Source organism: Geotrypetes seraphini, chromosome 12 (genome assembly GCF_902459505.1).
Source record: "Geotrypetes seraphini chromosome 12, aGeoSer1.1, whole genome shotgun sequence".
Lineage (NCBI taxonomy): Eukaryota > Metazoa > Chordata > Amphibia > Gymnophiona > Dermophiidae > Geotrypetes > Geotrypetes seraphini.
Window position 1 is genome coordinate 87,421,025 of NC_047095.1, and position 17,214 is coordinate 87,438,238.

The 17,214-nt window shown below is 42.1% G+C and overlaps 1 protein-coding gene across 1 annotated transcript in view; it reads right to left on the reverse strand.

Moving 5' to 3' along the window:
- PAPPA2 (pappalysin 2) overlaps positions 1 to 17,214 on the reverse strand; it is a 546,937-nt gene that overhangs the window by 221,649 nt on the left and 308,074 nt on the right. The window contains exon 14 of the mRNA XM_033916510.1: positions 73 to 214. Coding sequence (XP_033772401.1) covers positions 73 to 214 — 142 coding nt within the window. The remainder of the gene's footprint in view (positions 1 to 72; positions 215 to 17,214) is intronic.

A 17,214-nucleotide genomic window follows, 5' to 3' on the forward strand; every position in this document is an offset into this window, starting at 1 on the left:
TAAAGAAAAATTAATTGAGATATTCTAAGGAAACTGGCTAGAAAAGGGAAGTTTGATGCTAGCAGCACCAACCTGCAAGTGACCATATCCGGGCCTGATTTTGCTATGAAGAGCAAATCCTCTCTCACAATTCACAGAGCACTTCATGCCCCCAGTAACACAGCTCACCCGGGCATGGTTGACATGTAGTGGCATGCAGGTCTTGGCAGAACAGCTGTGAAAGGATCAAGAAAGGGAAAGTTACATAAACATACCATGACTCATCAAAATCAGTTTTCATCACCAAGTAAATTTATAAAGCAATGAAAGTTTATTTTATTTTTTAAAACATGAGCAGAAAAATACATTTTTCATTTAGGAATAATATCATTTGACAATTTACAATGAAATGTATATCTTGAATGTGGCCTGGTTTTGATCAACCTGTATCATCACCATCAGACAATCTGATATTCATCTTCCATATTCATATTCAACCAGTAGTAGTGAGATCTTTGACCACTGCTGGCATTATTCCTGGATATTCAATAACAGACCATGTCTGGACTTTGGCACTGAAAATCAATTTTTTTCTGGATATTCAATTCTTAACTAGCCATAGGTTAGCACATAAAAATAGGACTGACATATATGATCCCATTTATGCAGTTATCCTGGCCAGTTAAATAGCTGGACTTAACTGACCAAGTGCTAACTCCATTCCCAGAATGCCCCCAAAAGAGCTGATTTTAACTTAGGAGCTATTGTTTAATATTCAGTGTCAATAACCAGTTATGTGCCGCTGGAAATTAGCAGACAGTCCCAAGTAACTGTATGAGTGAAAGAGGGTGATGGGGGGGAAGAAGGGAGCCTTTTACTCCCCATGGGAGACAGAGGCTCTGGTGGAGCCGTGCCTCTGTTATAGAAGGCACCTTTTTAAATATAATCAGCGGATGCACCCCCCCCCCCCCCCCACACACACACACACACACACACACTATCTCCCCAGAGGACCTGGTGATCCATCAGGAAGTACCCTCCAGACATGATTATCAGTCAATGGCCTCCACTAACTAAGTCCTAGACAGAGGCAGCCTGTGCTCTGTAGGACCTCAGGAGCTGTCAGGGGACCCACATAACTCCAATGAACTCCTAATATGAGGAGTCCCAATGATGTTGGTCCCCACTAGCCCCCAAAACTCTCCCTGCAAGCAGTCTGTGGCTATTTGTCTAAGGCCACATGTGCAGCATTGACAAGAAGGTCCATCACCACACCCTATTCTCTACCAGCTTGTGTCTTGTAGACACTTCCATATCCATCAGGACCTGGAATCCTTCAAGTTCTGCTATACGTTAGTGCGACGTGAGAATCTGACCCTCATCTGGCGCATGAGATGGCACCTCACAGTTCAATGTAAGCACCCCATACACAGTAACTCTACAACCTTCTTGGTCTCCCATCATATCCTAGATGCGATACGCCCATCTCTTCTCTGCACCTGCCACCCTCAGGACCTCAAACAATGAGATGACATGGGAAGAATTGGGGGAGGGGGAAGCCATATATGCATCAGTATCCATCAGTTCTAAAGTATACATTCTCCCACACACTCATACGAGGGTGAATAAAAAATTAAAGGCAATTGTTAAATTACGTGAAAACCACAACAGAGCTAGCAAAATGCAACATATGTACTCGTATGTTGCCTGTTGGATAGTTCATCCACTCATAGCGCAGCGTTCAGCCTTTAGTCATGTGGCAGCCATGAGGTCAGAAACATGGATGCTCCATTGCAAGATTGCACCATCAAAGAACAATGTGCAGTAGTATATTTTCTTTGGGCAGAGGGAGTGAAACCTGTGGAAATTCACTGTTGGATATTGACTCAATATGGACATAGCATCATGAATCATGATGAGTGGATCAATTATGAGTGGATAAAAAGTTTTAAAGTGGGAAGAACAAGTATAATCAGGGCAGGATTAACCAATAGGCCAAGTAGGCACATGCCTAGGGCCCGAAATGGTCAGGGGGGCCCAATGAAGGAAGGCATCAACATTGTTTTTTAGAATCGGCGATGGGCCCCTCCAGCATCGATCGGCAATGCAGGTCCCCCCCGATCGGCAACGCGAGCCCCACCCCAGTTGGCAACTCAGCCCCTCCCCCCATCAACGGAAAGTAAGGCAAGCAAGCAAAGCGGGTAAGAAAGGCAACGGGAACTGTAATTGTGCAAGCGATGCAGCTTGCCCAAAGCTTTCCTCTGACGCAGCTGCCTGTTTCCGCCTGGGCGCATGGTAGAGTAGGGCGGGGCAGGGGGCCCAGTGTACTTGTGTGCCTAGGGGCCCTCGACAAATTAATCCTGCCCTGGGTATAATCAACGAAGGTTGTTCTGGTCGAGTATGTTGACAGGGTGGATGCCTTGATTAGAGAAGACCAATGGATAATAGTGTCAATTGGCTGCAAATTTGAATATCAGCTATGGATGTGCATTTGCCATAATGCATATGACTTGGGATATAAGAAAGTCTGCACACAATGGATTCTCAAACAGCTTACTGATCTGCATAAGCAACAGCATGTGGAGGTTGTGACCCAGTTCCTAAGATGGTATGAAGAAAATCCAAGTATTCTGGAGAGAATTCTCACTGGCGACAAGACATGGGTGCATCACTGCCATCCAGAGATCAAAAGACAAAGCATGATGAAGTAAAGGAAGCAGTGCTCATCTGGCTTCGGGAGCATCCGATAAACTTCTTCTCTGCAGGAATGCAGAAGCTAGTTGAATGATACATCAAATGTGTCCTCTTGTATGGGGACTATGTGGAAAAGTGGTATGTTCAGTTGCTCACAGTTACTTCTATTAAAGCCATTACATGTGTTTTGCTTTTAGTTTTTGATTTACCCTCGTATATTGTTCATTGCTGCAGCATAAATTCTTTGAATATGGGGCCCAGAGAGTCATCTACAAATCTTATAATTTTAAATAAATTGGAAATCCATTCAACAATATGCAAATTTCTTATGGCAGTAAATATACAAGTGTTATCACAGTTTTCTTATCTGTTTAAACTGCTGTTTCTGAAGGGATAGTAGATGGTATGGATAGGTAGGTTAGATAGGCCATATGGTCTTTATCTGCCTTCATTTTTCTATAAATCTTAACATACATGGATAGCTGCTGAATATCCCTGCTATCCATATAAGTTTTTGGCTGGCCTTCAGACTGCCCCAAATTCCATCTCAACTGAAATGCTTAACATTTGGATTTCAGTGATTTATACATCCAAAAGTTAAGTGTGCATCAGCACAATATTTTAGATCAAAGAACTTATGCGATCAGCACTAGTTGCCGATCACAAAAGTCCTTTTGAAAACGGATCCAAACATGTTTTACTGCTTATGCTGGATAATGATTAGGCAAAGACATATCCAGATTCACTATGGGCTATTCTTTGCCTTAATTTTAGACATTAAAGCAAACATGTCTAACAACCATTCAATAGGTGTCTGCAGCCTGAAAATTTTCATTTCATATTGCTTCCCATGCCATTTATGGAAAATTTCACTTAAGTAGTGGGTCTTTATACATTATGCAATACCCATACATAGAAGCTACATTAACAGGAACATTCTGAGTGCTCCATTATAACATAGAATCATGATGGCAGATAAAGGTCAAATGGCCTATCCAGTCTGCCCATTCACAGCATCCACTATCTTCTCCTCTTCCTAAGAGATCCCATGTGCCTCTCCCACATTTTCTTGAATTCAGACACAGTCTTTGTCTCCACCATCTCTACCAGGAGACTATTCCATGCATCTACCACCCTTTCTATAAAAAGTGTTTCTTTAAGATTACTCCTGAGCCTATCAACTCTTAAATTCACCCTATGCCCACTCATTGCAGAGCTTCCTTTCAAATGGTTGCACATTGGATTATTATTGGATATGCAATAGATGATTTAAAATATTTTGTCATCAAAATCTTACCAATAAAATGGAGAGGTGAGGATATTGCTATATGAGGACCATTTTGCTATATGAGAAGCAGCAGTTTATTTTTCAGTTAAATACCATTCATTGCATGGTCTTTACCAAGAAATAGATTACAACTTATTCTTATAGTCATGTGATCATTTCCTTTGCTTTCACTTTTCCAATTGTAGATTTCAGAACCTCTACACCCTTTTGTCCCTCTTTGTTTCTCTCCCTTCTTCCCTTTCCTATTTTGCTCTCTCACCTGCATTTTCTTCCTTTCTTGCCTTTCTCATCCCCTAGCCCTCTTTCCCCCTTCTTTCCTTCCTTCCCTCCTTTTGTCTCTTCCTTCTCCCCTCCCCTCCTACTCAGTAAATGATGACAGATAAAGACCTACATGGTCCATCTAGTCTGCCCCAATCTTTGGGGGTCCCTTCCACCCATGCTCAAACAATGGTTGTCAAGTCTCCTCCATACCAACCATATAGGCAGACAAGCCTGATATAATTATATATCATCCTCAAATATTGCTGATAGTATTCAACTACCAGTCAAGATATCTTCCCTTCCCTCCTGAGCTGTACAGCACTTTCACTTTCAACATGTGACAATAAAGTGATCTACAACACTGGAGTTGCCAAAGTTTCACCTGTGTTTTGCCATTTATTTATTTATTTGCAGAACACTGACCATAGAAGTCTGTCTGGCATCGACCTTAGTTCCACCATGATGGATTTGACAAATCTTCAATTTTTTGTCATTTATGGGACACAGACTACTGTATAGCCCAGCATCAGCTTTAGTTCCCACTACTCATGTCAACTATAACACCTCAACAACCATGAGCATGTTCTATTTAGGCATCCCGTGTCTATCCCATACATTTATGAATTCACTTTGATTCCACCACGTCTCTTCAAAGGTGTACCATGCATCCACTACCTTCTCTATGAAAAATTGTTTCCTGACATTACTGCTAAGTCTTCCTCCCTGAAACCTTCACCTCCTTCCCCCTCTTACTTTCCCGTCTCCTCTCTACTTTTTCCTCTCTCCCTCCCCCTTCTTCTTTATCTTCCCTCCTCCTCTTCCTTTATTATTTTCTTATTTTCCTTTCTCTTTGCCTCTTCCTCTTTCCTCCCTTCTCCTACCCTCTTCTCCCTTCCCCTTCCCCACTCTCTTCCTCTAACATTTCCCTTCCCCCCCAGTCTTCCATGTCATATTTCCCTTCATTCCCTTCCTCTCCTTTGCTTTCTTTTTCAACCTCTCCTCATCCTCTTTTACCCCTTTCTTTCTCACCTCTCCACATTCTCTTCTTTCCCTCCTCATTTGACTTCTCCCTCATACCTTCCCCTTCCCCCACCTTTCCCTTCTTCCCCGTTTCTTCTTTTCACCTTCCTCCTTTCCTCTCCTTTCCTCTCCCTTTTTCCCCACTTCTCTCTGGCTACTCTGTAACAATAGGTGCTTAAATTTGATTGCACACAACTTAAAAGAGGGAGTGGCATGGGAGGGGCGTAGGCGAGTCTGTGGCATTCGCAAAAGATGTGTGCAGTTTTACAGAATAGCAAGGATCCCTACTCAATTTGTGTGATAGGATTTAAACTAGATTTCAGCTGGTGTAAGTCCTTGCGCACAAAGTTGAATACTGAGTTTGATGCCTAAAGTTGAGCACCAAATTCAGCACTGAATGTTATTCTATAAAAAGTGCCCTTTATAGAATAACATTGAGCATCAAATTTTATCGGCACCAAATTTTTAGCACCATTTATAGAATCTGGCCCTAAGTGTGTTTGAATGTGAGGTAGATGGTGATCTATCAGTAGAGTTACCTGCTTAGAGTCACATTACCATTCCCTAATCTAATAAAATTTTACTGCTTTTCTAACCTCAGCAGTAGGCAGGCAGAACAATATCTGAAACTGGAGATTCTGGCACTCTCTAGAAGGAGAGAGAAACCAGCTGTGACCTAGTATAATCAATTGGAGGAACTGGTGGACAAGTAACATTAGCAAGTTAAAGGAGAAACACTATCCCCCCTTCCTCTCAATGCATCCCAGGGTGCACTGGGAAGTAGCCTAAGGCCTTGTTTGGCCCAGGTGCCAAATGCCCCTCCCATAGGAAGTGCCTATTAGGTGCCTGGGCCAATCAGGTATTAGGTGCCTGGGCCAATCAAGGCTTTAGGCCCCTCCTCCGTGCATCCCAGGATGCACCAGGAAGGGGAAGGTCTGGCATTTTGAAGAGGCGGGCCTACAGGTGGAAATGAGCATCCCTCCTGCCGGTCTTCTAAAATGGTATGAGGGGGAGTCAGAGGGGGGATGGCCCTCTAGACCACCAGGTTTATATGGTGGGGGGCTGTCTGGAGGAGGGAAGCTTGCTGCTGGTGGGTCCCGGGGGGGGGGGGGGTGTCAAAGGGGCATGACCCACTAGACCACCAGGCTTGTGTGATGAGGGCTGTCTGAGGGGCTTTTTTTTAATCGGCACAGCTCTTGTGTGAATGCTGTGCACACATAATAGTTGTGCCCATTTAAAAAAAGTTTGTGGCAGGAGGGAATGGGCATCCCTCCTACCAAACCTCTGCATGGGGTGGGACGAACTTCGGTGGGGGGGCGGCAATGGCCAGGGGGGTACTAAACCACCAGGCTTTTGGGGGACTACTTTTATGAGGCATAAGGGCTGGTGGCGGGTCTGAGAGCTGCTGTATTTTCCTGTGAGTGCCTGAGCCAATCAGCACTCAAGCACTGACAGGAAAGTAAGGCCATGACAGCTCAGACCCTGCTGGTAGATATCGGCCCTGATTCCTTGTAAATGGATGGGCATTCCTTTCTGAGAATCACCCGGAGAGATCATTTTGATATTAATTACCTTGTTATACTACAGTTTTAATATTAATGACCTCATTGTACTACATTTGTATAGTACAATCAGAGGCTACTAGAAAGGTGTTTTAAAAATCGGGCAATAAAATTTGTGCATTTAATGATGGTTTAGTACCATCATTAAATGCACAATGACTTTAGAGAATTCTCTTCTAAGGTCAGTACTGGGCAGACTTGCATGGTCTGTGTTCCATATATGGCGATTTTCTGCAGGATGGGCTGAGGAGGGCATCAATGGGAACTCCAGTAACTTGAAACTTGAGGACATTACTGGCCAGACCTTACAGAGGTATCTTGCAAATATCAGGATGGTTAGATAGGCTGGAGTGAGTTTGGACAGCAACTCCAGCAGTTGGAACCTAGGACAGTAGCAGGTGGACTTTTTGGTTTATGCCCAGAAATATCAAGAAAAAAGACAAGTTAATTTAATCATGAATTTATAATGTGTATAACTAATGGGCAGACTGGATGGATCATTCAAGTCCTTATCTGCTGTCATTTACTATGTTACAATTCCTAGGGTGGTTTTTTTTTTTTTTTTTTTTTCATCTGTTGGGAAGTTTTCAAATAGCACTTATTTTATTAAAAACATAGAAACATGATGGCAGATAAAGGCCAAATGACCCATCCAGTCTGCCCATCCAGTAACCATTATCTCTTTCTCTCTCCGAGAGATCCCATGTGCTTATCCCAGGCCCTTTTGAATTCAGACACAGTCTCTGTCTCCACCACGCCTTCTGGGAGACTGTTCCATGCATCTACCACCCTTTCTGTAAAAAAGTATTTCCTTAGAATATTCCGGAGCTTATCACCTCTTAACTTCATCTTATGCCCTTTCATTGCAGAGTTTCTTTTCAAATTAAAGAGACTTGACTCATGCGCATTTACATTACATAGGTATTTAAACATCTCTATCATATCTCCCTCTCCTGCCTTTCCTCCAAAGTATACAGATTGAGATCTTTAAGTCTGTCCCATACAGCTTATGATAAAGACCACATACCATTTTAGTAGCCTTCCTCTGAACCAACTCCATCCTTTTTATATCTTTTTGAAGGTGCAGCCTCCAGAAGAGTATACAATATTTTAAATGAGGTCTTACCAAAGGCTTATACAGGGGCATCAATACCTCCTTTTTCCTACTAGCCATACCTCTCCCTATGCAACCTAACATCCTTCTAGCTTTCGCTGTCACCTTTTCAACCTGTTTGGCCATCTTAAGATCATCACATACAATCACACCAAAGTCCCGCTCTTCTGTCATGCACATAAGCTCTTCACTCCCTAATCTATACCGTGCCCTCAGGTTTTTGCAGCTCAAATACATGACCTTGCATTTCTTAGCATTAAATTTTAGCTGCCAAATTTCAGACCATTCTTCAAGCTTTGCCAGATCTTTCTTCATGTTATTCACACCATCTGGCATGTCTACTCTATTGCAGATTTTCGTATCATCTGTAAAGAGGCAAATCTTACCCAACACCTCAGAAATATCGTTTGTAAAAATGTTAAAAAGAGCAGGCCCAAGAACAGAACCTTGAGGCACACCATTGGTAGCATACCTTTCCTCAGAGCGATCTCCATTGATCACTAACCTCTGTCACCTTCCACTCAACCAGTTTTTGACCCAGCCTGTCACTTTGGGACCCATCCCGAGGGCACGTCTGTGTGGAGCACTGTCAAAGTCTTTGCTAAAATCTAAATACACCACATCTAGCACACATCCTCTATCTAATTCTCTGGTCACCCAGTCAAAGAAATTGATCAGGTTTGTCTGACAAGACTTACCTCTAGTGAATCCATGTTGGCTCCGGTCCTGTAATCCACAGGATTCCAGAAATTTGGCCATTCTCTGTTTTAAAAGTGTTTCCATTAATTTGCTTACCACAGAAGTCAGACTTACCAGCCTGTAATTCCCTACTTCTTCCTTATTTCCACTTATGTGGAGAGGAACCACATCTGCCCTTCGCCAGTCCTCCGGTACCACTCCTGACTCTAGAGACTAGTTGAAAAGGTCAGTCAGCAGAGCTACCAGAACTTCCCTAAGTTCATTCAGCACCCTAGGATGTACACCATCTGGCCCCATTGCTTTATCTGCCTTTATTTTAGCTAGCTCCTCATAACACAACCCTCTGAAAATCGATCAGGGTCTATTACTCCTCCATCCCTATTCACATTTGTCTTTTGCAGTCCCACTCCTGACGCTTCAGCTGTGAACATAGAACAGAAATATCTGTTAAGCAATTTGGCCTTTTCTTTATCAGCTTCTACATATTCCTTCCCTTCACCTTTGAGTCTCATAATGCCACTTTTGAACTTCTTCCTATCACTAATATAAAAAAATGTCTTGTTTCCCCGTTTTACTGTGTCAGCTATTTTTTTCTTCCATTTGCATCTTTGTTTTCCTGACTACAAGACCAACCTCTCTTAACTTTTCCAGATATTTTTGCCTGTCTTCCTCTTTCTGCGATCTTTTGTAGTTCATGAAAGCTAACCTCTTTTTCCTTACCTTCTCAGCTACTACTTTTCCTCTTACTTTTACTTACTTGCCTCACAAAAAGGTTTGTCGCCCTTACAATCGCTCCTTTCAGTTTTGCCCACCGCATTTCCACTCATTACAGACGTTTCCATCCAGACAACAATTCCTTGACGTAAAACCCCATCTGAACAAAGTTAGTTTTCTTAAAGTCTAGAACCTTTGCTTTTCAATAAGCCCTCTCTATACCCATCTTAATATTAAACTGTACCATGCAGTGATCACTGGATGCCAGATGATCACCAACTATAACATCAGAAACACTTTTCCCATTTGTAAGCACTAAGTCCAGTATGACCCCATCCCGTGTGGGTTCCATTACCAACTGCTGGAACAGTTCTCCTTGTAGAGAATCCAGAATCTCCCTACTTCTAGAAGACCCTGCAATAGGGATGCCCCAATCAACATCCGGCATGTTAAAATCACCTATTAGCAAGACTTCCCCTTTTTTAGATATATTCTGAATGTCTACTATTAAATCTCTATCTACTTCTTCCGTCTGTGATGGAGACCTGTATATCACACCAATGTAAATATATTCACCATTCCCTCTTTCCAAAATGATCCACAGTGCCTCTTCCTTGCCCTGCAGATCCTGCAATTGTGTAGCTTTAATATGTTCTTTAACATATAATGCTACTCCTCTTCCTTTTCTCCCTACCCTGTCTTTCCTGAACAGATTATAGCCCATTATACTGTTAATTTAATTCTGTGTTATCTTGAAACTTAGAGCCTTCAACAAGTATTACTGACCATCAAGAAGTAAATAATATTTTCATTCTAAAATATCATATCTCTGAAATTTTAGATTGGTTTGACGTGCTTCTCAAGAATTGTTTTGAAATGCTTGGTATTTATGGCATGGAGTTTAAAAGATTTTATCAAGGAAGAAGGAAAGAGCTGACTGACTGCTTAGAAAAGCATTTGAATATATTAAATATATTCTTTGGCTTAGCACTGGAGGCTAATGTTAGACAGAACTGTTTATATCAGAACTGAAAGCATACCAGTAAGCATAATTATGGTTGTTTGTTGTTGCTGAATTACTGAATCTACATGCATTTCAAATCTGATATTCAGATTTTTTTTGGTACAGTTGACTACAATACTGAGGTAGAGATAAGATGGAATCAGCACTTATTTGAATACCGCCAATATTTGGAACAGATAACTATCTGGGCAAGCTATGATAAAAAAAAAAGGTTTATTTTAGAGGCAAGGTGGGGTCTGATGACATTCTTGCCCCAGAATTTGTGCTGTCCTAGGCAGACTCCTAGTTTGCCTAGTTGTAAGGCTAGTCCAGATTTACACTTTTCTTTAGGAGGGAAGTTATAAAGCTGCTTTAAGCCAATAACCCAAGTTATGTGCCCTTTAATGTGACTTAATTATGATATTGCAATTGAATCAAAATTTTAATAATAAACTTGATGAACGTAGATTGTTTTGCCATAACACAGTGTTATTTAATTTACCATAGGCAATATAATAATGGGATGTACAACATGCAAATGCATATAAAGCAGCACATTACTATGTAAATGTCCTACAGCAGCTTGCGTACACCTCAAGCCATGGCATACCTGATAAAATAATCCCTGTTAAAAGCTAGAATTAGGGCTCCTTTTACTAAGGTGCACTAGCGTTTTTAGCGGGCTACACCATGCGCTATGTGGTTAGAACTAATGCTAGCTCAATGCTGGCGTTAGCGTTTAGCGCATGCGACAATGTAGCACGCATTATTCCGTGCATTAATGCCCTAACGCAGCTTAGCCCTTAGTTTACCACTAAAGAGCATTGGACTACCAAGCTACAGCCTAATGCTGCTAAGCTGCTGTATAAAGGGGCTTATACTGGATTAACAAATATTAGACAATAGCTGCCCCCTCCTCCCCTCTCAAAAAAAAAGAAGCTAAATAGCCCTCTAGGAGGGCATCTCTCTCAAGAATCCATCCCAACAGAGTGAGTCCTGAAATATCCTCCCCTTTCAGTGGTCCCTATCCTGAATCCCCCCAAATCTGGACCCCCTCATTGTCCTTCCCCTACCCTCCCAAAGGCCCTCTTGGGCCTACTGTGGCTAAATCATTGGTGGTCAGTGGTCTGGGCAGGAGCAATGATTTTTGATCTTGGAAATGTATTACATATTTTAAAACTTTAGATAGATTGTGAGCCTTCGGGACAGATAGGGTAGTTTTTCTCAAGTACCTAATTTCATTTTAGTTTGATACATTGTAAACCACTTAGGTCAGCAAAATGCAGCAGCGGTATATCAAATCTTAAATAAACATAAACATAAACATTGCTCCTGCCCTCACTGGGCTCTGTAATCTAAAATGGTGCCAGCAACCCCTAGCAGTAATCTTGTAATACTACCACTAAGGGTCACCTTTCCATATACCATAAGTGTCTGGAGATGCTGCAGAATACTGTAAGGTACCTACTAAAGTATCACATTTAGCTGCACATATATGCCAGCTAAAGATTTGATGTAAGTGGACATGTCTAAATGTAGGCCTGTTGATGCTGACTTATGCTAGTATTCTATAAAAACATTTAACAGAATAGTTGCACAGAGTGTGCAAATATGGTGATTAATTTTTAGCACCCAGTTATAGTATTGACCCCAAAGTATTAAACTGAAGATCTCTCTAAATGGTGGAGCAAGGATGGAGTGGCAAAATTACCTGCACAGCAATTATGTTTACCTGATATGTGGATAAGCTATCTGGCTTAGGCCATCTGAATAGTGGTAGCAGCAACCACACATTACCTATATTCAGTGACGTTGTCTATACATACAGCAGCACTGAGTATGTGTTAATTAATTCATTTTATTTAATTGTATTTATTTGAACAAATGACCTGGAGATATCAAGGCAGTTACAGAGACAATAGAAATAATGAAATAAAATTAGACATATAGTTGTGTGTGTGTGTGTGGGGGGGGGCAATGTTGTACAACAATAAGTACCTAAAATACAATAAGATTTATTGAATAATTTTTGCCTTTTATTATAAAAATCACTGAACACAATAGGATGGAGGAGAAAAAATGGTAGAAGCGTGAGGACAAATATAGGGGCATTTTCAAAACTCATAAGACGTCCAAATAATGGCATAAATCAGCATGTGGACATCCTAATCGCTAGGGCATCCAAGAGTAAAGGGGGACATGTTGGAGGCATGCCCTGGCCGGGCCTAGACTTGAACACTTTGCGGCGATAATTAAACCTATCCCAGGACATCTTGGATGGAACTTAGATGTTGTGAGATAAACCTGTTTTAAAAGTGTCTAAGTGCCAAAAAGGTACTCAAACTGACTAGATGACCACTGGGGGGATTAAGTTATTAACTCCCCCCCCCCACACACACACATACACTTTCTCCCCAGGTGGTCATTAACTCACCCAGCCTCCCAAAATCAGAATGAAAACAGTACATACCTGTCTCTAGAACAGCAGTACTTGGTATGGGAAAGCCTAATAGAGGTGTCTTAAGTAACCTGTTGAGTGGGTTAGTGAGCCATAGAGAGGAGGACCTAGGCCCATAAGTCATTTTAACCACTGCATTTATGGTGGAAAGTGTGAGCCCACCAAAACCCTACTATATTGCCATAAGGGCTATTGGAGTGGTAGATAGGTGGGTATAGTAGGTTTTGAGGGCATTTTGGAGGGCTCACCATATATTAGAAGGTGGTTATGGTGAGATATACTTCTGGCACACTTTATATGAAGTTTACAATAATGCCCTCTAAGGTGCCCCATTGCTCTATTGATATGACTATGTGACCAGTCCATTACAATGCTGGCCCCTTCCATGTCCAAATGGTCTGCATTAAGATGTATGGACAGTTTTGTGGTCAAAAATGGCAAATAAAGTTGGACATCCTAAGGGTTGGATATCCTGGCAGCCAAGACATCTAAATATGCAATTAAAAAAAAAAATTGGAAACCTTGCAGTGATGCCAGTTTTAAAAATGATCATTTCTCCGATCCGACTTTGGATGTCTTTTTGAAATTGGCCCTCATAGTGAGTTGGAGAGCAAACAGCTAACTTGAGGCATCATCAATAAATAAAGCATTCAAAGTCTTATCTGAAAAGACATGTTCTTACTGCAGCCTTAAATTTCAGACAGGAGTTGATGCATCACAAATCTGGGAGTTGTTCCTTAAAGAAGGGGCACAGGAACAAAAAGCTTTCTCAAGTGAGGTTACCAGATGTAGGTATGCTGTTGTAGGAACCGCCAAACGGCGGGTTCTATTAGACCTGAGAGAACAGGAAGGCCTATATGGAGTTAGTAGAGGACAACTATACGATGGGAGGGAAGTTATTGAATGAGAGTACCCAAGAAAGGGACTTGGGGGTAATGGTGGACATGACAATGAAGCCGACGGCACAGTGCGCAGCGGCCGCTAAGAGAGCGAATAGAATGCTACGTATAATCAAGAAGGGCATTACTACCAGAATAAAAGAAGTTATCCTGCCTTTGTATCGGGTGATGGTGCGTCCGCATCTGGAGTAGTGCGTCTAATATTGGTCGCCGTACCTTAAGAAGGATATGGCGTTACTCGAGAGGGTTCAGAGGAGAGCGACACGTCTGATAAAAGGGATGGAAAACCTTTCATACGCTGAGAGATTGGAGAAACTGGGACTCTTTTCCCTGGAGAAGAGGAGACTTAGAGGGGACATGATAGAGACTTACAAGATCATGAAGGGCATAGAGAGAGTAGAGAGGGACAGATTCTTCAAATTTTCGAAAAATAAAAGAACAAGAGGGCATTCGGAAAAGTTGAAAGGCCCCACTTGGAGTATTGTGTTCAGTTTTGGAGACCGTATCTGGCGAAAGACGTAAGAAGACTTGAGGCGGTCCAGAGGAGGGCGACGAAAATGATAGGAGGCTTGCACCAGAAGACATATGAGGAGAGACTGGAAGCCCTGAATATGTATACCCTAGAGGAAAGGAGAGACAGGGGAGATATGATTCAGACGTTCAAATACTTAAAGGGTATTAACGTAGAACAAAATCTTTTCCAGAGAAAGGAAAATGGTAAAACCAGAGGACATAATTTGAGGTTGAGGGGTGGTAGATTCAGGGGCAATGTTAGGAAATTCTACTTTACGGAGAGGGTGGTGGATGCCTGGAATGCGCTCCCGAGAGAGGTGGTGGAGAGTAAAACTGTGACTGAGTTCAAAGAAGCGTGGGATGAACACAGAAGATTTAGAATCAGAAAATAATATTAAAGATTGAACTAGGCCAGTTACTGGGCAGACTTGTACGGTCTGTGTCTGTGTATGGCCGTTTGGAGGAGGATGGGCAGGGGAGGGCTTCAATGGCTGGGAGGGTGTAGATGGGCTGGAGTAAGTCTTAACAGAGATTTCGGCAGTTGGAACCCAAGCTTGGTAAAGCTTTGGATTCTCGCCCAGAAATAGCTAAGAAGAAAAAAAAAAAAAAAAAAATTTTAAATTGAATCAGGTTGGGCAGACTGGATGGACCATTCGGGTCTTTATCTGCCGTCATCTACTATGTTACTATGTTACTATGTTAGATTCAAAACGAATGCTAGGAAGTTCTTCTTTACCCAATGTGTGGTGGACACCTGGAATGCACTCCCAGAGGGCATAATAGGGCAGAGTACGGTACTGGTGTTTAAGAAAGGATTGGACAATTTCCCGCTGGAAAAGGGGATAGAGGGGTATAGATAGTGGATTACTGCACAGGTCCTGGACCTGTTGGGCCGCCGCGTGAGCGAACTTCTGGGCACAATGGACCTCAGGTGTGACCTAGCGGAGGCATTGCTTATGTTCTTATGTTCTAATAGGCATTGTGAGTAATACAAGTGTAACAAATTCTATAACAGGAAGTCAAGGTTGTCCAAACAGAAGAGGAGAAACATGATTAAACTTTTTGGCTTTGTACAGAATCTTCAGGTAGTATTTTGAACAAGTTGCAAGTAATGGATCTTACACGAAGGAAGGCTGACTAACAAGGAGTTACAGTAGTTTATTTTATTGAGGATCGATGTATGGATGAGAGTTTTCAAGGCTTTTTTGTCTAAATAATGGCATGGCCACTCATCTGTGTGGTTGAATACTGCTCCCTCAGTTAATATCATCAGAAGGGAGTTTCAGTTAACTGCACAACGTACCAGTTTATAAAGCCAGTTAATCCTTATCATCACAGTTAAATTGTTACTTTAATGGGCATATGTTCCCAACTTTGTTATATCTCAATACTTTAGTTGAAATCTGTTTTTTATTATGAAACAAACCATACAGCAACAAATTAAAACAGCAGACAAGAATTCAAGTAAAAACAAACAAAAAAACAACAAGGCTCCCCCCCCCCAAGAGGATTGGACTCTGATGTCCTCTTAGGTTACAAAGAGCCCCTAACCCCCAAACCCCCCCAAAACAACCCCCCCCCCAGAACACCCCCCAGCCCCTCTCCCCCCCAGATCAGACAGGCGGAATGGAATACAACTGCAGTCTGTTCAAGATACGACTACGAACCCGAGGAGACAAACTGTCCAAATAGGGTGACCAGATATGAACAAAGTCTCTGCTCTGTCGACGAGAGGAAGAAGGTAGGTTGGCCTACCAGCCTAGAAGGTCATGCAATTTATTCCTCCAGTACCAGAAGGAGGGAGGAGTATCAGCCAACCAGAAATTCAGAATGCACTTTTTCCCCAGAATATAACATTTGCTCAAAAACAATTTCTCAGCAGAGGTATACACAGAAAACAGAGAAAAATGAGCGAACAACATGTGATATACAGAGACAGGAACAGAAACCCGTAGGAGACCCTGAAGAAAGGAAGCCAAAGCCCCCCAAAAACTCTGAATACTCTCACAACCCCAAAGGCCATGAAAGTAAGAGTTCACCTCTGTGTGACAGGTGAGACAGTATTGGGTATCAACACAGCCCATATGGTAGACCCGACTCTGGGAGGCATACGCTCTCAACAAGGTCATGAAGTGGCACTCTCGAAGCTCTGCACTATGTACCAAAGCGGGGATACAGCGAAGAGCCCGCAGCAAAAAATCCACCCCAAGCTCCCGCCCCAAATCCCTCTGCCAAGCCGCCAGCACAAAGGAAAAATCTTGTGGGGGTCCAAGAGCCCCAAGCTGTTTATGTTATAAGGAGACCGAGACCAAAGATTCAGGGTCCTCCCCCCCCTCCAAAAAGGCCCGAAAACTAATCCCAAAATCTAAAGAAAGAGAACTCTGAGGAAGGGACTGCACATAATGCCGCAATTGACAATGGACAAAGAGAAGACCCGAAGAAGGCAGACCACAATGCAGCAATTTTTCGCAGGAGATGAGCTTTCTGTCATCCCGTAATGCAGTGAAGAAAAAATAAATAATTTTATACTTTGACTTGATAATTACTTTCATAGTAAATTATGATGTGATTATATAATATGTATAGTATTGAACAGAAGAAAATTTCAGATTTTACCTTAGGAGATCTGCAATGCAAACAAGCTTTTTTTTTTTTAGCTCTTTATAAATTTTTCATTCAAAAACAATGCATTAAAATATACATTTACATATAATTAATTTCAAAATTGCATTTACATCAGTCATAGAAATACTTCAAAACTTTTCCTCCTCCCTCCCACCCCAATACAAGAACAAAAACCAAATGCATTATTTCAGACATATAGGACTCCTTTTACAAAGCCGCGCTAGCTGTTTTATTGCACGCACCGGATTAGCGCGTGTTATTGTGCTCGCTATCCGGAAATATACCGCCTGCTATAAAGGAGGCGGTAGCGGCTAGTGCGTGTGGCAATTTAGCGCATGCAATTCCGTGCATTAAAGCCCCAGCGCGGCTTTGTAAAAGGAGCCCA